The sequence below is a fragment of the Pleurodeles waltl genome, chromosome 2_1, assembly GCF_031143425.1.
Source record: "Pleurodeles waltl isolate 20211129_DDA chromosome 2_1, aPleWal1.hap1.20221129, whole genome shotgun sequence".
NCBI lineage: Eukaryota > Metazoa > Chordata > Amphibia > Caudata > Salamandridae > Pleurodeles > Pleurodeles waltl.
Window position 1 is genome coordinate 884,937,158 of NC_090438.1, and position 22,243 is coordinate 884,959,400.

At 41.8% G+C, this 22,243-nt stretch overlaps 1 protein-coding gene across 4 annotated transcripts in view; it reads left to right on the forward strand.

Moving 5' to 3' along the window:
• The window catches only part of LOC138269492 (cadherin-10-like), a 1,023,955-nt gene that overhangs the window by 632,593 nt on the left and 369,119 nt on the right, over window positions 1–22,243 (forward strand). For all 4 annotated transcript variants that reach the window (XM_069218802.1, XM_069218801.1, XM_069218800.1 and 1 more), the window contains one exon: window positions 2,064–2,358. In XM_069218802.1, the coding sequence (XP_069074903.1) occupies window positions 2,064–2,358 (295 nt within the window). The remainder of the gene's footprint in view (window positions 1–2,063; window positions 2,359–22,243) is intronic.

Genomic DNA, 22,243 nt, shown 5'->3' on the forward strand with positions numbered 1-22,243 from the left:
TTTTATCAACAGCTGCTTTTTTGGGACAGAGACATTTGATACTGAAATATATTAACACAGTAGTGGTTGGCTTGTTCTTTAACTTGTATTGTCCTCACTCTAGTGTTAACCTCAATTTAAAAATTCAGGTGAGATACCGGCTTGAGTATGGTTCGATAGGAGAATGTCTCCCAACAGACATTTTCTGCTTGAACTAGTCTCTCGCGTGCAACAATTATGTGACATTTCGTACCCATGAAGTTCTATGAAATTTTCCAAAACTCACAAATTGCTAAATTCTTACATTTCCTGAAATTTGATGGAGTGAAAAAAATATTACAGGAGCCCCTGCCTCACCTCTTGTATTGGTGCTACTGAGGCCAGGCGCGGCCCGTCCTTTAGGGTGGAGGGCCCCCCTCACCCTTTGCCCCACCTTAAGAGTGCTGGTCAGGCTGAACAAAGGTCAGCCTGACAGACACTCTTCATGTTCAGGTCAGGCAGCCAGGAGCAGACATGAGCGATTTGCGCAGATTCCTGGTTGCCTGGGCTGAACTTTGCTGGGCTGAAGAAGTCACAGCTCCTGTGGGCGTGACCTCCTTGGCTCAGCAAAGGTGCCTCAAGGACCTCTCCCGTGTAACGAGGAAAGCCTTCCCCATTGACTTCGACCTGGGGACTTCAGGTTTAAGCCCTGAAGCGCCCAGGGTGAGTGTCAATCAGTGACACCTCGTCACAGAGTGGGGTGGGGTCAGCAGTCTCACTGACCCCATCCCACTCTGTGATGAAATTGGGACTGCTGCCTTCCCTCATTGGCTAAGCCAATGAGGGAAGGCAGCAGTCCCAACACTCCTGGGACCTCCGAGGCTGAAGGTCAGTGTGTGTGATCTTTTTAAATGAATGTTTGGTGCGTGCGTGCATGTTTGAATGTTGATCAGTGTTGTTAATGGGTGTGCGTGTGTGTGTGAAAGAATGAGTGTGAGTGTGCTTCCCGCCTACCCGTCTCCCTCCAAAAACTGCCGGCCGCCACTGAGTGAGGCACTATAATTTATAATTAAACAAATCGGGAGTTGTGATTAGTGAGAACGTGTGCTTAATTTGTGCTTGTTGTTTCCAGTGCTGAGCACCAGCACTTATTTTTGAGGGCCAGCACTTATTCTTCTGCCTCGAGCATTTGCTGCGAGCAAAAGACACTTATGGGAAAGACGGAGAAAGGGAAAAACTAAAAAGCGTCACAAAGAGAGATGGCAGAAAGCTGCATGACTGAGCTGAAGGGGTGGGGAGTGTCTTTAAATGGATTGAAAAGGCACGAGATGGCTTCCGGATTACGCTGCCTCAGTATTCCGTGTTCCCGCATTTAATTGCAGCAGCCACGTGTTTAAGAGGAGGGTTTTGGGCACTGTCACATTTTTATTGACAAATTAAGCACTGGTGAGAACATTTGATAAAAATGCATTGAAATAGTTGGTATTCCTAAAATCTTTTATAGGAGAGACTCCTCGAAGCCTATGCATATTACTGGACAGGTGGAGCTAGAAAATCTGTTCAGAGAAGAAGGAACTAATAGAGTCAAATATAGGATGGTTGAGAACCTCATGGGGGGGACGCTGTACACAACAGAACCATTGTAACCTTATTTGGAGACCTCGCTCAGGGAAACGGTAACACAATATTAGAAAGAACAATGATGGGTAGCTAGCCATCAATCACCAATAAACAATTCCACTGACAAGTGCCTGGGGGCTTCTTGTTCCACAGGGAACATTTTTCACAACATGCAGCCCAGAAAGTTGTTTCTTTTGTTGGTTTTCTTCTGTTCCATCTGTGCTTTAATGCCTTAATAATTCTATCACAGGAAGTGCAACCACAATTGCCTCACACCAAGTAAGTCAAAGCTGTTGGTTGTTTTTGTTAACTAGATGAGGTTTGGTTGCAAGAATAGAGAACATTTACTATAAAGTAAATCTCCAGGCTGGAATAAATCAGTATGTTATGCTGCTCTTCAGATTGGTATGTATTTTTTAATGCAGTGTATGCAAAATCCTGTTATATGCAGTAACACTTGCTTATCGCTCTTTTGGTCATTGCAGCTCCACTCAGACCAGGACAAGGGAGACGATTCGCTCAAATACATTCTTTCAGGAGATGGGGCTGGAACTCTGTTTGTGATTGACGAGAAAACAGGTGACATTCATGCAACCCGAAGAATCGACAGAGAAGAGAAGGCTTCCTACACCTTGCGTGCCCAGGCAGTGAACAGGAAATCTGGCAAACCGGTAGAGCCGGAATCAGAGTTTACTATTAAAATCCACGACATCAATGACAATGAGCCAACTTTTTCAGATGAAGTTTACTCAGCTTCTGTTCCTGAAATGTCTGACATTGGTAAGTGTTTTTTCAATTGTCAAGGTGTGATTTAAGTTTTACTTGTAAAGGTTTTCAACCCCTGGGTCCCTATTACACAATATAGCGCATTTTCCTTGTTTGAGCCAGGTGCACCTTTTGAAAGGTGTGCCCTGCGCAAACAAGGAGAGTGCGCCATATTACAATGAAAGCACTTCCCCCAGTGCAGACGCAACCTCACGCTGCCCAAGCGGAAGCACTTTCAAGTGAAATATGGAGACGTTTTTTGAAGCAGCTGCTTCGTTTTTCACTGTGCAGCCAGCAACCCGCCTACACTTTTCAGTTGGGGAAGAGAACCCCTTGCAGGCGGGTGCAGTGAGTATCTGCACCTGTATGCAAAAGGATGTCTGGGGGTCCATAGGACCATCTTCACCCCCTCCAGAGGGCTGCCTTCAGGGGTCACACTGATACTTCACCAACTTTTTGTGGTGCACTGTCATTGCACCTCCTAATGGCTTCTTTTCTTTTGCGCACTTGTCTATAAGAGGGCTTGGGCACAGAGGCAAAGAGATTCCCTTATTTGCAAGAGGCCATTCTCTCATGCAAATGATGGAATGCCCTCTGGTGACAGCCCTGGCGCTATATGTACACCAGTTTTTATCTGTATTACTGAAGGGGCCGCACAAACTTCTGCAGTACTGCCTGTAATACCAAAGTGCCCCGAGGGCACACAAAGTAGGCACAAACACCTGTGGCGCCACTGTGGTACTTATGTGCGATATGGCCCCTAGCCGATGAGTATAAAGTTAGCCTACTTTTCAGACTCTGACTATTTGGCCTAAGATGTCCTATATGAAAGTTGGTAATTTTGTGTAGACAAAAAATGGTAGGCTATTATTTGTTGATCTGATATAGTAACTTTCTCTACACATAGTGGTATTTTGTTGGTTTCAAATATGCTGAATTTTTTCATAAGGATGGTAAAGTGTGAACAGTTTGTAATCTTTACCCCAAAGAGTGGAATTGCTTAAAATGTCACCTCGTGTGAATGTATAGGAGTTCCTATTTATGGCCATATTACAAGTGACATTTAGAAACCGCAGTAAATGTACAGCAGTAATGAAAATGGATTGGAATACTAAGGCTGGCAGCCTTTACCACTGTGCTTTGAGGATGTCACTTAACTTTCGTAGACTATAAAGTTACACCTGGTCATGTCCAGATCCTCATTCTGTATGCCGTCGACTGCAAAAAGTTATGCAAATAATACACGAAGTTGGGGTATAGTGGCACCCTGCCATCCAGTAATTTCCATAATTGTTCGAATGCTGCATAGCAGAAAAAAATGCCCAGAAGCCGGGCTAAGAGACATTTATTTTTTCATCTTTGTCTGACTATTGGTATATTCAAAAAGAGCCCCAGTACATTACACTTCCTAGTTTGATCAGTTTCTTTTTGACGTAATTATACGGCACTTTAGAGATGATGCCAAATCATGTGAAATGAAAATCCAACATTTGGCATTATATTTGAGTGCAAAATGCACCTTGGTCTCCATTTTAGAAATAAGTGCTCATTTCGCGCCAAAAAATAGTTCAAGTAACAAAGTGCGGTGAACAGCAGTTGCTCGCGTTCGCTTTGTTATTATGCTACTCCAATAGGATTTTTACCTAAATGGATGTTCATTTTGTGACCAGGAATCTTGGTGTAATTTCTGGAATATCAAGCATAACTTGAGATGCTCGTTAATATAAGAGAACATGGTGGTGTAAGCAAAATTTTATCCAAGACTACACTATTTTTGTTTTGCAGAAATCAGTGCTCCGTGTGAAATAAAAAAATATGGGCCTGACTTAGAGGTTGGCAGACGGATTACTCCGTCACAAACATGATGGATCTCTTGCCTATTGTAGTACGATATCCATAGGATATAATGACTCTTAATACAGCAGACGGGCTATCAAAAGAGATGTCTGTCTCCTTTGTGACGGAGTAGCTCTGACCGCCAAACTCTAAATCAGACCCTAAGTGCTGGATTCTGTCTGTATTGCCACAATGCAAACATGCTGTAAAATGGCCCAAACTACCCCAAAATAGCTTGGAAAAAACAGCAGTCTAGAGTTTAAATGTTTCTAAATAACAACTCACTGTATACTAGCTATAGAAATTAATTAAATTCTGTTGTGGTTTGAAGGAAAATGCAGTGGCAATTCTGGATAATCATACATTGGGTCTCCACTTTTCCCTTCGTTATCTCATGATAAACCAACTTGCTAAACACAACTAAGAAGATTATGGACCCGTAAAAAATATACAAAATGTAAACTATTACTCCTGCAAACGTATTTTACTTACTTTTACATACTGTTCTGAACTTGCCCTAAAACATCTAAATGAGGCGGAAATTCATATAAATTAATACAAACAGAAAGGCCCATACCACACATTGTGAATAGGCCCCAAAAGGTGGAAAAGACAATCTGACCCCTTGAGCTCAATAGATATGCTTATTTCAACGCAAATTTGGAAACATTCGACATCAAGGCCACGGGTGGGTGATTATAGAATCCACTACCTACGGGGCTGTTCACAAAAGTATTTATGATTACAGGAAGTAGTACTAGCGGAGTGCTCTTATATGTATCCCTCCTACATGCCTCTTTGAATTGGTTGCGAAACCTTTCAAATTCTCTATTACAAAATAAATGTAAAGATGACACATACATGTGTATTTGTAGTAATTGCATATTACCTTCGCCTAATAGCCTTCTGTAGTAGGCTATTCCAGCCATTAAAGGCCCGCTCCAGAGGTAAATGCCCTCACCGAAGTCAAGGGCCTTTTTCAAAGGGAGCAGGCCTTCAATGCCCTGTATAGCCCACTAGAACATTCCACCTCTAGACGGTAGAATGAACATTCCACCCCTAGAAGGCAGAATGTTCACAGGTGTTGCTGTGAACAACAAACATTGGAAGGGTGATGCTCTGGGCTCCTATCAGCCATTACAAGGCCAGAGTAATTCCATCGTCTACAATGGAATGCTCAACAGTGTTCTAATATTCCCTTAAAATTACCATTGACTTACCATAAAAATTATTTTGAGATCAAATCACAAAGGCTTGTAAAAGTACTGTAAAAGGTACCAGTACTAGTTTACACATTCTAAAATGCCTTTGTAAAGTTGCCCTCATATATTTAGGTCTTGATTCTGTTTTGGTGCTAAATTTCAAACCTGCACAAATTCATGAATTTTGAACCCTGTAGAGATTCCTGCTCTGTATAATCACCAAGTGTGATAAACATTTCGCCCATCTATTCTCCCTTGGTCAGTTGTGGGAGGTCAAACCTATTGATATCGACCAGAGAAAAAACTGTCTCATAAATATTGAGGAATGCGTAATTTGGTGCTTGGGGGGCCCTGAATTCCTCTTTATGCTATATTAGTAAAGTTCAGAATTCAAGCTATTAATAGAATCTGGTACATTTCACCCTACAGTGTCTGTTTTACCTGCTTCTGATAAATGCATCAACCACTCTAGTACATTCATAACTGGGACCTTAGAGTCCATTAGCACAGAGGCTATTGTGTTAGCTTTAATTTATTTCATCATGTTCTGAAGGGCTTGTGACCTATCCTTTAAGTGATAGGCAAATCGGTGCAGCATCTTACATAGTGGATAAGCAGAAATGTGCTTTAAGATTCAGCATCCTATGTACTGGATAAGCAGAAATGCACTTTAAGATTTTAAAATTCTATTTCAAAATATCTCTACAAAACAAGTGGTTAATTTATTTTCCAACGCACAGAGTTTCCTCCGCCTTACTTCAGCAATTCTGTGATCTCTAAATAGTATTAGAACATTGAAATGTTGAGCACTGCATTGAAGGCATTAGAGAAGCTCTGGGCTTCTAATGTGTGGTAGAAGTCTGGAGAATCAACATTTCAATTTTTGTTGTTCACAGCAAGAGCTGTGAACAAAGGGCTCACAAGCCTACATGGATTTCAACCCCCTCTGGCTCTGTGAGGCCTTTGTTTTTACTAACTAGAAATGTCTGCCCTCTAGGAGCAGAATCTTCTAATAGCCTTATAGCCAGCAGCAGCTTAGCTATACTGGCCATTAAAGGCCCATTCCCTTGTCAAAGGCCCTCACCTTCAGCTTAAGTCTTTAACACTGGAGCAGGCGTTTCATGGCCAGAATAGCCTGCTACAGTGGCATATAAGGCTATATTCATAGAGATTGTACAGTGAAATACACACTTGGACTGTGCTAACCCTTTTGAATACAAGGGTCTGCAAAACAAAGTAACAAGAGCCTAGGGTTGAACCGTTTTGAACACACTATGGTACTGCTTAATTTGTAAAATAATGATCGCCATTACCCAAAGCTCTGTACAGAAGCACTTTGCTGGTGCTATTAAATGTCAACGCACTTAATAGCAATCTAGGCAGTCCTGAATTCCCATCAGGCCTCTTCAATTTACTGCCAGACACTCTCTGCCACTTTACCTCACTCTAGCAGGTCCCTGTGTTCTCCGTTGATTATATTTTTCCATCTTTCTCTCTGTCCTTTTTTCCCATTGTGTGTTTTTCCAGTCTTGCTCTCCGGGAATGTCTGATGAGGGAAAAAAGTGCTGGTCACCAAGCATGAGTGCCAATGGCCACCACCATCAACCACCAGTTCAAATTAAACACTGCAGTGTGCCCTGGCTCCACGATGCCCTGCCCATGCTCAATGGTGTTTTAGCAGAGCTTCAAAAGTACAATGTCACTCTCAGCACATAACCTAATTGATAATACTGATTTTCTCAAAATCTTGTTTTGTTTTAAAAGTAATAAGGCATTAATACATGCCAAAGCTTTCTTCAGGATTTACACTTTTGGGAGCTTGGGAAAAATGCATTGAGAAAATATTTACCTTTAAACTGGGGATGTTGCCCTGGAAAGTCTGTGACCATTAGAGTTGAGAAAGAGTATGTGTGTAAACCTGTCTTTTAGTCATTTCACCTTCTCCTCATCAGACTGAATAAGATATTTCGCCATGAAAGTCAAATATCCAGAACTCGAAACGGTCTTATCCACAATACTCAGATTTTTATGCATGAAGTATCCAGACACATTTTAAGCTAGAGCAATAAAAACAATGGTTATCAAAATCATCTAATCAAATCTAAAGAAGAACAATATTGGAGTGATTCTGAATTACCACCAAGAACGAGGCAAGGACACAACTTTCTTGAGCATTAAGGATAACATAATCATCACTTTGACATAAACAGTGGGGCGGCTGCTCCTTCTGAGACTCTCATTTGTGTTTGACATGATCTACTGCAAAGCAGAGGTCGAACTGGGCGGTTCCTGTGGGCAACGACTTTCCTATGTTTTTTCATTTCACAAAAGCACTTCCAACGCTTCGTGTTAAAAAAACTACAATGACCTTTAACAGTTAATGCCGACCGTCAGGTGTCTCCAATTAAAAACGACAGAAGGAGGGTCTTGTGTGTTCTGAAGCTGAGGAAGGACTAGGAGCCTAAAAAGAAAGAACAATCCTTCTCAGTAGTGTGCTCGCCACATGACAGAAACGTAAATGGTTGTAAATGGTTACTCACCAAATGTAAATGTTGCTTAGGAGCCACTACAGGCTTTAATTGAAGTAAACAATTTTCAGTGGTGACAAAAGATATATTGTTTTAGAGAAGTGCTTAGAATGTTGTCAGGTGAATACTGAAGTGCCTCCACATAATGGGCACATAAAATGTGTTTGCACTAGGTGCAGTCTAATTGGATAGTACTCAAATATACATTTTGAAAACACTTGATTTACACTAAGGGCCTGATCTAAGAAAACTGGCGCTGCACACTTTTCTTGCGCCCCTTAGCGCCCCCCTAATGCCACCATGTGTGCGCTGTATCTAAGATACGGTGCACTATGTCGGTAGTTAGGGAACTAGCTTAAAAAAAAATTACGCTAGTTCAGAGCTTTGCAGGATTAACGTAAAAAAGTATGATGCTAATCATGAAAAGCCCATTGTGGGCCATTGTAAATAATGGCATGACTCCCTTTAACGTCTGCTCTGAGCAGGCATTAAAAGTGCCGAAAAAAATGACACAAAGAAATCCCTTAGATTTCTTTGTGCCATTTTTTCAGCCCCATGTTAGAAATGGGGTCCTTGGTTGACAGTCAGGTTACCCCCTGTTCAAGCAAGGACCCTCACTCTAGTCAGGGTAAAAGAGAATCAGCCTCAGCTAACTCCTGCTTACCCCCTTGGTAGCTTGGCAGAGCAGTAGGCTTAACTTCAGAGTGCTGGGTGTAAAGTATTTGTACCAACACACACAGTAACTTAAGGAAAACACTACAAAATGACACAACACCAGTTTAGAAAAATAGGAAATATTTATCTAAACAAAACAAGACCCAGGGGATTACGAGTCCCCCTCCCGCCAGCCTTTTCATGGCGGTATGAACCGCCATGAAAAGGCTGGCGGAAAGGGGAGTCGCATGGCCCCCTGCCACGGCCCCATGGAGCTTTTCACTGTCTGCTTAGCAGACAGTTAAAAGAGCGACGGGTGCAACTGCACCCGTCGCACCACTGCAACACCGCCGGCTCCAGTTGGAGCCGGCTCCAGTGTTGCGGCCGAGATCCCTGCTGGGCCGGCGGGCGGAAACTAGATCCAGCCGGGATCTCCAAATAGACACAGCAGGAGTGCGGCCGCATTGGCGGACGCGCAGCGGTTTCAACTTGGCCAAAGTTGAAATGAGGGCCATAGTCCCTACACACTGATCTCTTGATGCCAATATATGTAAATCTCTTGCTCCAGACCATGGTCTAACTACAGAAACCTGTTCAATAATATGATGAGGGCCCCTCTTAGTTCAAGTGAAAATAAATAAAGAAATATTGCCAAACAGTCCGTTCTTGTTGACTTAGATACTTGTGAAACTAAAGATTTTTGTTATAAAATTTGAAAAATGTGAACATGAAAATACAAATTTTAATTTAATTAGGGTTAGGACAGGGAGCTGTTATTCACAAATTTGGGGACCTGGAAAAAGCTGATCACTCTTTACTAGTTTTGGCCCATATGTGCCTATAATTAGGGAAAACATTTATACTGTGATTCAGGAAACAAGCCACAAATCAAACATCCTAGAACCTATGTTTTAAATATTCTGAATGGGGATGCTCTCATCTTTTAAATAATAACAATATTAGCATAATGCAGCACACGCAGAGGTGCCAAAGCGTCATTTTCAAATGATTGTTTATGTGCAGGAAGGGACACCTTCCCCCACATAAACAATAATTTCTGGCATTTTGCTTTTTCTATGTGTGCAGCAGTATGCCGCACACATAGAAAAAGCAAAAAACGAGGAGGAATAAAAGTATTCCTCTTTGTTGCAACCTGCTAATGCCACCCGCAGGGGTGCCGTTAGATTTTGGCGCTGCCTCAGATTTACGAGATTTCATAAATCTCATGCAGTGTCAAAATGAAATGGGTGCTGCTGTGGAACACTCACAGCAGCACCCATTGCACGCCCCTTCTACGCACAGTGATGTGTGGGAAGGGGCGATACTTACAAGGTGGCGTTAAGCCACAAAAAGTGTTTTAACACCACCTTACGCCACTGTGCTTAGCGCCACAGGAGCGTCGCTAAAAGTGATGCTCCTGTGGTGCTAGGGGCCTATGAATATAGCCCTTACTCTTGTTCTTGATGATAAACAGAGCCGACCAGAGTCACCCCCCCAGCACTGCTGGGTCATGCTTGGGCTAACCTAACACCACTATGACACAAATATACCCTGGGCCGATTCTGGCCCAATCCCACTACTAGCTGAATTTCAGCACATTATGTCTGCACCTGAGTCTATTCACATCTGGCAGGCCTCTAAGGCAAGAACTCAGTGAAATCTGACTTACATAGTACAAGATTTGCCATCACAGAGGTGTAAATGAATGCAGTTAACAAAGCATTGGAAGGATGAAAGGTTTGGCTTGAAGTGTGCTACAAGGCTGAATGTGGCCAGAGCTGAAATTGATTAGAATAATTTTCAAGGATGAATGGCTACCTTGTGATCTCTGAGGGCAGGAGAGGGTAGAGAAGAGCCAAGGTTTGTACACTGGTTGTCAAGAAATGTCTTTTAAATTCTTTCTATGAATTGGTACTTACTTAATGGTACTTATATATTCACACTAATGGGTATTTTGGCACTAGCAAGAGAAAGAACCCAAGTAAATAGTACCTAACTAGAAAGGAATACACTATAAAGGGCAGGGAAAACTCAAGTGATTCAGGGCTATGATTTGAGGGAGCATATAGTGCATTTTTAAGAATGTACATTTCAATAAGGCACTGGTAACATATAAGTGCTTCATTCAGGATCCACCTGCACCACCCTCATAGACAAGTAGATGCAATGTCACGTGATCTGGAACAGTCCTTTTCCATACCATTGCCACCCATATTTTATAGTGCTAAAAGAACCACATTTGTAGGTATGCTGTGAGTGAATTCCAGATACCGCCAACTGAATTGTGATAATTTCAGATAAAAGGTAGCTTGTTATTATTTTTTCATGTAAAACAACAGATAACTACATTACCCTGACCCCTGAAAGTACAGTTCAAAGCAATTTACCCAGCAGGGAAGTCTGCGTGCAGGATTTGCATGCAAAATAACCCCTTGTCCCTTGCATTTCTCGATGTCCAGAGTAAGGAATTCTTGTTTTTCAGGGTTTTTCATCTGAATTCCTCATCTAGAGTTCATGGAAATGGTCAAAAAGAAATTATTGCCTTCATAATAGACCAGTAATGTTGATATCAGTATGCACCATATAATGCCTGTCAGACTTTTGACTCGATTGGTAACCAGGGCTAAAACAACCATCTCAATACTGAAAAGTCATGCAATGCAGAAGAGCAACTGAACTTGATATACTGCGTTGTGTGAAAGAGAGAGCGCAGAATAGTGCCATATCCCTAATATGTGGCATTGTTCTTGTTTCTGTCTATAATGGCACACTATTGGCAGCCATGCACAACTGCAGACACTCTTGCCCATACTGCAAAGGTGACGGTGCCAGTGTTCTCTAAAGCATAGGTTTTGTACTGAAAGAGGCCCCTTCTAGTACATAAACTATGGTTTAAGGCTTTTCCCACTTCTTAAATGTACAATGCAGCACGCATGCAAAGTAGGAAAGTAGGAAAAATGAGGCGAAAGAAGAAATGAAAACATTTCTCCTTATTGGCCTGCCATGAGGAGGCGCATGATTTTGGCGCAAATGCTTGTCTATGATTCTTTGTAGACAGGGATTTGCATCAACCCTTCTGGGTGGTTGTAGAGGAACACCCATGCTCTGCCCATGGAAAGCCCTCAAATCAAAGGAACATATGGCCGTCCAGTTCACAACTTTGCATTACTTTGCAATACTGTCCAATGCAACTCCAGATCTGCTTTGGACAGTAAATCCCACCTTAACACTTTGCATCAGCTTTGTACTACAAAAGCAATGCAAACTCAATGCAAATCATTAGTAAATCTGGGTCTACGTGTTTATAGAAAAAAGTTGGTCTTCATGGGTTTCCTAAAGCGTAGGGTAGCCAAGGCTGGAGATATATGATCCCTTGCTTTCAAGCTCATTGCAAGCCATGCAGCATAATTCTGAATGAGTTGCAACTTATGAATCAGCCACTTAGACTCTCCAAGGTACATATCATTGCAGTAGGCAATCTGAGCCAAAAAGAAGGCCCTGAAAATCTTGACAATGCAAAAACAGTACAGATTAAATTTGTGTCTTGATGCAGCCAGCTGAAAAAGAAGAATTAATTTTGACACGTAAAGTTCACACATATGGCACCATTGCACGCTTGGAATTTGAAGAAGAAGCATAGAAAGGAAGATGCAAAAGCGTGAGGGTCTAATAGGACAAAGAATTTCAATGTTATCATCATTGAGCTTAAAATGTATGTGACCCATCCAGCATACAGCTTAAGAAAGACACTCATTCATCTGGGCAGCAGAGTTTTGACAGTCTTCAAAGACTCTTGCAATGATTTGCATGTCATTTGCATAGAAGAAAAGACTAAAACCAAAGGACTTGATCAGATGCACTAAAGTGAACATATAAAGATTGAACAACAAGGCAGACAATATAGATCCCATGGTAATGCCGCAAGATGAAGTTATTGCTGACGAGGAGAAAGGTGGCCATAACACTTAATACGTTTGCAAAAACCTGGTACAGCATGCATCTTCTGAGTGATTAGGCCAACTTTACCATGTCAGAAGCCTGATTGTGTGAGATCTCAGTAACCTGGAGCATAACTCCGCTGTCTGTAGTTTAAACCTGTATGGTTTTTGTAACATGGATGATTTGTGCTCTAAGGTCTGTGGATATGTTTTTGTAGGTCTAAATCAGTGTGAGTCTATCACTTAATATATAGGGTTGTGATTGGGCAGATGACGACTATGTCTGGCCATTTGAGAATATGCCTGGAGATGTTTTTAATGCGTATAGCCATTTGAGGCTGTATCTGGATCTACATTGATTGCACCCGGCTAGGTGATCAGCTGTATCATGCAAGGCCTTCTGATGCCTGTCATACCATCACCCTATTTATTACATTAATAATAACTGAAATAGACCTGCATGTCTTGCTATTATAGTAACCTTATCATTATTTTAGTTTTATAATTTGGCTGTGTACCTTTCGGTTTCAGTAAAGTCAAATAGCACGTGTAAACATGTTCTGTGATGTCATAAGCCATTTTATGTCACTTCCTGTGATAGTGTTGTAAGGCAAGAGACTGGACTGTGATGTGGCCATCCCTTCTAGAATTTTCGTGAATTGACATCCATGCAGTCAGTTTAGAACTATTTTAAGTACAAGAAACATCAATTAATGGTTAAGAATTGGTTGGAGATGCAGACCAAAATAGAGAGAGGAGAAAATATTTAAATTTGTGATCGCTAAAAGGACAAATGGGTGTTAAGTTTGAAATTACTGACACTTATTTTCCAAATTTCACTTCAATAAAATATACATTTGATTATCACATGGAATGGTATTAATACTCGAGAACAACTGTGTTGACTCCACCTACTTTTCACCTTTGAAACATGAGCTGTTGTGTTTTGTATTACATTATGTAATTGTGCTGTTATGTTGTACTGAGGTTGTTTAGTAGCATTCTGCTTTGGTTGTTTTGATGTTTTATTTTATTTTTATTCCAGTTTGGGTTATTGTGTTGCATTTTGCTCTGTAGTTACTTAATAGCTGTCAGCAAATGTTCCTGGATTTTAAGCTACAAAAAGCACATACATTTAATGCTACATTGACTAAGGGCACTATTTATATCTTGGCGGTAAGGATACTCTGTCACAAAAGCATCATAGTATCATTATCGCCAAGATAGTGGTCAGCCCGCCAGCTTTCATGTGTGGATGCACGATAGGTATAACAATGGAAGAGCCTGCTCCATCTCCGCCATGGTTACACCCCTCCTAGAGCCCGATGGAATAAGGGCCCATTGAGGCTGATCTCCATGTCCAAAACATAATTTAGATGGGCAGTCATACAGGTCCACTTTCACTGCCAGTCGCACCAGGGAAACTCTGCTGGTAAGGGGCAATGAAAACTGTCTAATGCTCCCTTCACCATGGGAGAGAGCTCCCATCATGAGGGCAACATTCGTGTTGATGGAGCTGTGCATCAAACTTAATTAAGCATTGACAGCAACCAAAATGACCACAAGCTAAATTCTAAATTTCACAATCTCATTTCTATATTTGGTAGGAGGAGTACACTGTCTTCTGAAATGCCAATTTAGAATAATCTGTTTGCCAAAAATAAAATCTGGTTTTAAGTCAAAAAAATTGTTAATAGTGTGTAAGGTGGCAAAATACTGCTGCTCCAGCTCTCCGCCTATTTAAGACACCAGTCAGCCCAAAACTATGTCAGAGACCATTATTCAAATTAGCACCACAAGTTTAAAGCTCCAAGTGGTGGAATGATGGAGCACTGTTGATCCATACACAAATGTCATGACCAGTGCAGAACTATCAGTGCGGATACAGTGTGCGCAGTTGTAAGGCACAGCAGGGCATTACTCAGTGTAGTACAGTGGTTCCCAACTTTTTGAATTCTGTGGACCCCCATTCTATCAATACTGGAGCCCCGGGACCCCCACTGAATCATAATTGGAACACGGGGACCCCCGAGGAGTCATTACTGATAGCTAGGACCTAATATTATTAAATGTTTTAAGCAGCCGCGGACCCCCTGAGGAGGCTTCGAGGACCCCCAGGGGTCCCCGGCCCACAGGTTGGGAACCACTGGTGTAGTACATTCTTCAATATGTTATTACTCCATAGATATACCAGAATGTATACAGATGCATACAGACACAGACGCTTTTGAAATATGAGGGTATTTTCATTTGAAGATGTTTCTCTGGGGAAGCTGGTGTATTCCACTAGCCCAATTTGGTATTGTTCAAAGATGTTATAGTTTATTAGTTTGCAAAGTCACACACATACTTCTTTAACAAATGTTACTCTGAATACAAAGGTCATGCCTTGTCACACGATGGGAAGCAAGACTGGAGTAGGTGGCATGCAGGAAAAGACAAGGTGTGGTGTTAAAAGCAAAAGTAAGGAATCAGAGTGTCAGATGGCTATTCTGAACATATTTAATTTAAATAAAAATAGCATGTAGTTAATTTTTGTTTACTTTGTGCATTATATTTTTTAAGTGCTGGCAACAATACACAAACATAACAGTGCATTAATATGGTGGGAGCTCTAATAAATACAATGAAATAACCCAGGGCAAATAATGCCTGTATGAGCCTTCTGCTTCAGCATTCCAATGATTGTGTTTCTATTGCTACCTTTTTAACACCTTCGCTGCGAGACCGTTCCCCCTCCTGTGCTGTTTTTTGGCTATTTGGGGTAGTCCAGGCTTAGGACCTCATAACATTTTGTCCACATAAGCTACCCACACCAATTTGCGTCCTTTTTTCCCAACATCCGAGGGATTCTACAGGTACCCAGAGTTTGTGAGTTTGCCTGGAGGAGGCCAAGAAATCAGCCAAAATACAGCTAAATTATTTTTTTCAATGGGAAAAAAGGGCTGCAGAATAAAGCTTGTGTTTTTCTCCCTGAAAATGGCATCAACAAAGGATTTGTGGTGTGAAATCACCATCTTCCCAGCTTCTAGGAACAGGCAGACTAGATTCAGAAAACTACATTTTTCAACACAATTTTGGCATTTTACTGGAACACACCCCATGTTTTGTGCTTTCAGCCTCCTTCCAGTTAGTGACAGGAATGGGTATGAAACCAATTGTGTAGATCTGTCAAGGTTTTCCTACAGAAAGTAAGAGCTAAAATTAAAAAAAATATTGAAATTGAGGTGAAAAAAAATCAGTTTCTGTCCACGTTTTCTTATATAACTTTTTCCAGCTATGGCAGATTTTTGAAAGCAATATACTGGGGTTCATCAAGAACCCTAGGTACCCAGAGCCAATAAATGAGCTGCACCTTGCAATGGGTTTTCATTTTATACCGGGTATACAGCAATTCTTTTATTGAAATATAAAGAGTGAAAAATAGGTATCAAGGAAACCTTTGTATTTCCAAAATGGGCACCAGATAAGATTTTGAGAAGCAATGGTTATTTGCATATCTCTGAATTCCAGGGTCCCCATACTGGCATGTGAATTACAGGGCATTTCTCAACTAGACATCTTTTTTACACTGTCTTATATTTAGAAGGAAAAATGTAGAGAAAGACAAGGGGCAATAAATCTTGTTCTGCTATTCAGTGTTCCCCCAAGTCTCCTGATAAAAATGGTACCTCACTTGTGTGGGTAGTCCTAGTGCCCGCAACAGGAAACGCCCCAAAACTCAACATGGACATATCACATTTTTACATTGACATCTGACGTGTTTTTTGGAAAGTGCCTAGCTGTGGATCATGGCCTCTAGCTCAGCCAGCACCTAAGGAAGCCTACCAATCATGTGCATTTTTTTAAAACTAGACACCTAGGGGAATCCAGAATGGGGTGACTTGTGGGGCCCCTGCCAGGTTCTGTTACCCAGAATCATTTGCAAACCTCAAAATCTGGCAAACAAAACACTTTTTCCTCACATTTCAGTGACAGAAAGTTCTGGAATCTAAGAGGAGCCACAAATTTCCTTCCACCCAGCATTCCCCTAAGTCTCCTAATAAAAACGGTACCTCACTCGTGTGGGTAGGCTAGAGTCTGCAACAGGAAATGGCCCAAAACACAACATGGACACATCACATTTTCCCAAAGAAAACTGACCTGTTTTTTGCAAAGTGCCTACCTGTGAATTGTGACCTCTAGCTCATCCAGCACCTAGGAAAACCTAGAAAACCTGGACATTTCTGAAAACTAGACACCTAGGGGAACCCAGGATGGGGTAACTTGAGTGTTCTCACCAGGTTCTGTTACCCAGAATCTTTAGCAAAACTCAACATTTGGCAAAAAAAACATAATTTTCCTCACATTTCGATGCTGAAAAGTTCTGGAATCTGAGGGGAGCCACAAACTTCTTACTGCCCAGCGTTCCCCCAGGTCTCCCAATAAAAATGATACCTCGCTTGTGTGGGTAGGCCTTGTGCCCGTGACAGGAAATGCCCCAGAACACTACTTGGACACATCAAAATTATCAAATACAAAACTACCTGTTTTTGCGGGGGCTCCTGCATTTTTGGTCCTGGGCTCAGCAGCCATCTTGGGTAACCTACCAAACCCAGACATTTCTGAAAACTAGACACCCGAGGGAGTCCAGGGAAGTGCGATAGTGTTTTTTTTACCCAGAATCCTCAGCAAATCTCAAATTTAGCTAAACAATCACACCAAAGCTTTTCCAAAAGGGCAGTTTGAAAAAAAAACTATTTTAAGCCTGACAAGAGGGGCATAATTTTTATCAGTATAGATCTGACAATTCTGGGTGGTAGGAATTTTGTGGAGTCATGCAGATTACGGAAAGTTCAATCATAAAAACGTGGGGAGATTTCAAGCAAAGTTGGAGGTGTGGTGCGGGGTGCATGTAAAGCACACCACCCTGGACTCACCCAGATTTTTAGTTTTCAGAAGTGTCTAGGTCTCGTAGATTTTTCTACATGGCAGCGTCCCAAAGTCCAAAAAATGCAGCCCTCACCATTCCAAGTGGGACGATTTTGAGAGTTAGACAAGCTCTCATGGCCCAAATGTAAAACCAAAACCCATAATAATCAAATGTCCTCTTGCTTCCCAGTCAGATAAGATCTTTTAGTGTGCGGGGGAGAGCTGAAAGACTGTTACTCCCTTTAGTTGGGGGGGGCATAGCCATGCCCATACTGCTTGGTAGCTACCACCCCACTATTTTATTTTAATTCCCTGGCATCTAGTGGGCTTTCTGCCCCCCTAGGGAGTGGAGCAGGGGTAAATGCCCCATCTGCCCACCAGTGGGCAGAACAACTTTGTCCCCATTTATTTGGGGTGGGGGTATGGCCTTAACCCCACCCTCTTTTTTTCAAATAAATCTTCCCTGGTATCTGATGGGCTTTCTGACCCCATTGGGGGCAGACAGGCCTTACAAAAATAGGCCAATCTGCCCCCAAGGGCGGCAGAAATGGCCAACAGTAATGTGCCCCCATGGGGAGTGATCCTTGCCCAAGGGGCCGCCCCCCAAACAAAACACACACATACACACCAAACGCTTGCGCCTAAGTGGTTTCTGCCCCCCAGGGGCAGATGGATCTAGTAGAAATAGGCCGTTCTGCCCCCAAGGAGGACAGAAATGGCCTAAAATAAATTTGCCCCCCAGGGGAGTGACCCGTCTGTAAAAAATAAAAAAATAAAAATCCCTGGTGCCTAAGTGGTTTCTGTCCCCCTGGGGACAGATCGACCTAATAGAAATAGGCCGATCTGCCCCAAAGGGGGGCAGAAATGGCCAAAATAAATTTGCCCCACAGGGGAGTGACCCTTAACCTAAGGGATCACTCCCCTTGCGTGAAATTGGTGCAAAAAGAATTCCCTGGTGTCTAGTGGTTTCTGTCCCCCTTTGGGGCAGATTGACCTAAGAAAAATAAGGCGATCTGCCCCCAAGGTGGGCTGAAATGGCCTAAGATACCCTCCAGGGGTCGAAAAAAAAAAAAAAAAATCCCTGGTGCCTAGTTGTTTCTGCCCCTATTGGGGGCAGATCAGTCTAATTAAGATAGGCTGATCTGCCCCCAAGAGAGCCTGACATTGCCTGACATTAATTTGGCCTCCAGGGGAGTGACCCTTGCCTAAGGAGTCGCTCCCCTGTCATGAAATTGCCGCCAAAAAAAGTTTCCTGGTGCCCAGTGGCTTCTACTCCCTCTGGGGGCAGATCGGTCTAATTAAAATAGGCCAATCTGCGCCCGTGGGAGCAGAAAAGGCCTAATAACTAATTGTCCCCAGGGGAGCGACCTTTGCTCAAGCGGTCGCTTCCCTTCATTGCTTATATATAAAAAAAATTAACTCCCAGGTGCCTAGTGGGCATTTCGGCAGCCCGATCGCTTCACGATTGGGCTCCAGAAATGGTCAGATAGGCATGAAAGGAAAGGAAAGGCCTTTTCTTTCCTTTCATGTTCTCTGCCTGCCCCCACCCCTGATCAGAAGAGAAAGATCTCACCAGAAGCTATGCTTCCAGTGCTATGGGGGCGACCTCTGATGAGGTAGGCGCGCAATTGCACGCTGACGTCATCAGATGTCACTGGGGGACAGGGGTGGAAGAGTAAGCAATTCCTCTTCCATCCCTCCCTAGGCTCATGGGGGGAGGGCTAGCGCTCACCCCATGTTCCAGTGCCAGGACGTAATGGTTACGTCTTCGGCACAGGAGAACTATGCTGCAGGACGTAACCTTTATGTCCGCAGCACAAAAGGCGTTAATTTAGAACATTCTACCATAAGTGGGTGGAATGTTCTACCAGCCTTATAGCACTTCTGCCTTAGGCTCTACCGGTTTTTATAAGCCTTTTATCTCATTGAAGGCCCTTACCTGCGGTTTGGATTCAGGGCCATTAACAACCAGATTAGTCCTTGGCAGCAGGCTATAACGTTGCATCATTTGTATTGCATGTATAGCATTTATATCATTTATAGCATTTGTTTATGACTTATTGACACAACAGTGTAGATTCAAAGTACTGTCATAGACTCAGTAAGTAAGTATTAAGTTAGCTTTACTCAGTCTAAAGAGACCTCTTACTTATCTCACAAAGAAAAATGGTTATTAACGTCTGTCAATATTTTAATTTGTTACCTAATAGTTTCAAGCCCAACATGGACAAGACAGTGGTAGTGCTCTTTATTAAAAACACCTTACCATGGGACTCCAACTCATGGCTGCCGAACTCAGACCCACAACTTTAAAACCCAGGATAGAACCTGGAAAAATCATCAGCAGCTAATTAGACATGACCGCTCAAGCCAACCCTGTCACTGCATCCTGCTTTCACACCCTGAAAATGCTAAGGAAGATCTTCAAATGGCTCCCATGTCACATTAGAAAAACTGTCACGTATGCCCTAGTCAGCAGCAGGTTGGACTATCAATACACCCTCTGCACCAGGATCACTAAGCAACTCACTAGAAGACTACGGACTCTCCAGAACTTGGCACCCAGACTCATCCTCAACCTCCTACAAAGAATTCACATTACGCTATACCTTAGGGAACTACACTGCCTTCCAAAGCACAAATACACTCAATTCAAACTCCTCACAAATGAATTCAAGGCACTGCCCAATTCAGGCCCCACCTACTTGGATATTCACATCTCCTTCCAACAACCACCAGACACTTCACCTCCACAAGACTCCCGCTCGCACATTACCCCATGCATACACAGTTCAAGAACAAAAACATTGTTCTTAAAGGTTGGAATTATCACTGGGGCTCGGGAGGTACAAAATGGAATACCTACATCCTATACTGGGGTAGGTTTATTGATGATTGCTTCATGATTTGGACTGGGACTATCATGGGATTGAATAGTTTTTGTGAATACTTGATTTCCAATGACGCCAATATCAAATTTTCTTGTGAACATAGTACTACTAGTATTGCGTTCTTGGATGTTGAACATTACAGTGAGGATCAGAAAATTGGGAGTAGATTATACCAAAAAAGCACTGCATGCAACTCTTTATTACATGCAACCAGTGCATATATGAGACATCAAACTAAATGCATTACAGACCTGAAAAAACACGTTTTACTCAACGTGGGTATGAATCACGTATTATTGAGCAAGCTTATGATAATATTATGAGAATTTCTAGAAAAGACACATTAAGACATAAACACAAGATTCATTGTGAGAAGATACAATGCATAGTGAATTACACATGGATATCAAATTTCTTACTCAAATGCATGCATAAACATTGGCATGTGTAATTAGCAGACAATAGTCTGAAGAAACACCTTTCGGATAGTCCTCAGTATACATATTGCAAAGGTAGAACTTTGAAGAATATTTTATGTCCAAGTTATCCCACTAAGAAACCTATTACTAATTGGCTGACAACCCAGATGCAAGGCTTTTTACAAACGTGGGCATTGTGGGAAGTGCAAATGGGCCCGTAACGGGACATGTACTTTTACCAATAGCACTGGAGATCAGTTCGGGATACTCATGAATATTACATGAAACAGTAACTTTGTGGTTCATGCTATTGTATGTAAATGTAAACACATGTATGTGGGGAGTACCATCAGATCCTTGAGGTTAAGGATTAGTGAACACTACAGAGCTTTGAGACAGGATGACACCAGATATCCCATTGTTGTATACCTGAGACACTGCTCGGAGCAAGGACTCATCAAAAACGTTGAATTTTTGGTTTGGAACAAATTCATAAAGACCTCTGTGGGGGCAATAGAGAATTATACCTAAGAAGGAGAGAATGTATTTGGATTCTTAGGCTGAAAGGGGTGGAAGAGGGCCTTAATACTAATCACAAATTAGAATTATTTTGGGGCTTATAAGTGAATAGTTATTTGATATATTGAGTTATGATTTTTTTGGAAAAGTACACATGCAATACATTAATGAAGTAATTTTTGCAAATGTAAACCAGTCAATATACTATTTAATAGAAAAGCAAAACAATGGCCGAACATACTTCTTAAGTCTGCTAATCATATTATTTGCTAATAATTATATAAAAAGGAGGAGTTCCCAGATGTGCTGTTTTCCCACCTGTAGAGGGCATACCCATGCGTACATTGATTATGAATTAGTCTCAGTTATTCCTGAGCACATTGATGTATTATCAGGATTTGTCTTTATATAATTTGAATTTTTTGGGGATATAATGATGGGATTGACACAGATTGCTCTGGTGTAGTATTTTACTATCCACTTACCTTTTTTAGGATGGAGTTATCAATAGATCAAATTAGTGACATTTACTAATGCCAATTGTGAGCTAGTATACAATGGATGGAGTTGCAAGCTTGTGTTCGCTAATTTGTGATTGATGGATATTTGTAATTGTTATTAGCATACGTTCTATGTATTTATAATATGTTGTCTACATCAGTAAGTAACTTTTGGTTCAGAATTACAACACATTTTTTGTATTCACTATATACGATCATACTCCCAAGATGGTGGACGCTTTTAGGTTAGTTAGTCCGTCACCTATGCCCATGTCTGGTGTATTTATAGGCAAGGTCAAGATGGAGTCGGGTTTGACTACACGCATACACACCTTTCGGAACTCTGACTGTTTTAATAATTCATTGAGATACCGGTAAGCCCTTTACGGGTGACATTTGTCTTCCACAACCAAACTTGTGGTCTATTGTGAGTGGGTATTTTTTCTGGGTTTTTACTATTATGATCAAATGTAAATGTAAATTGGAAGTATTCTAATGTAAG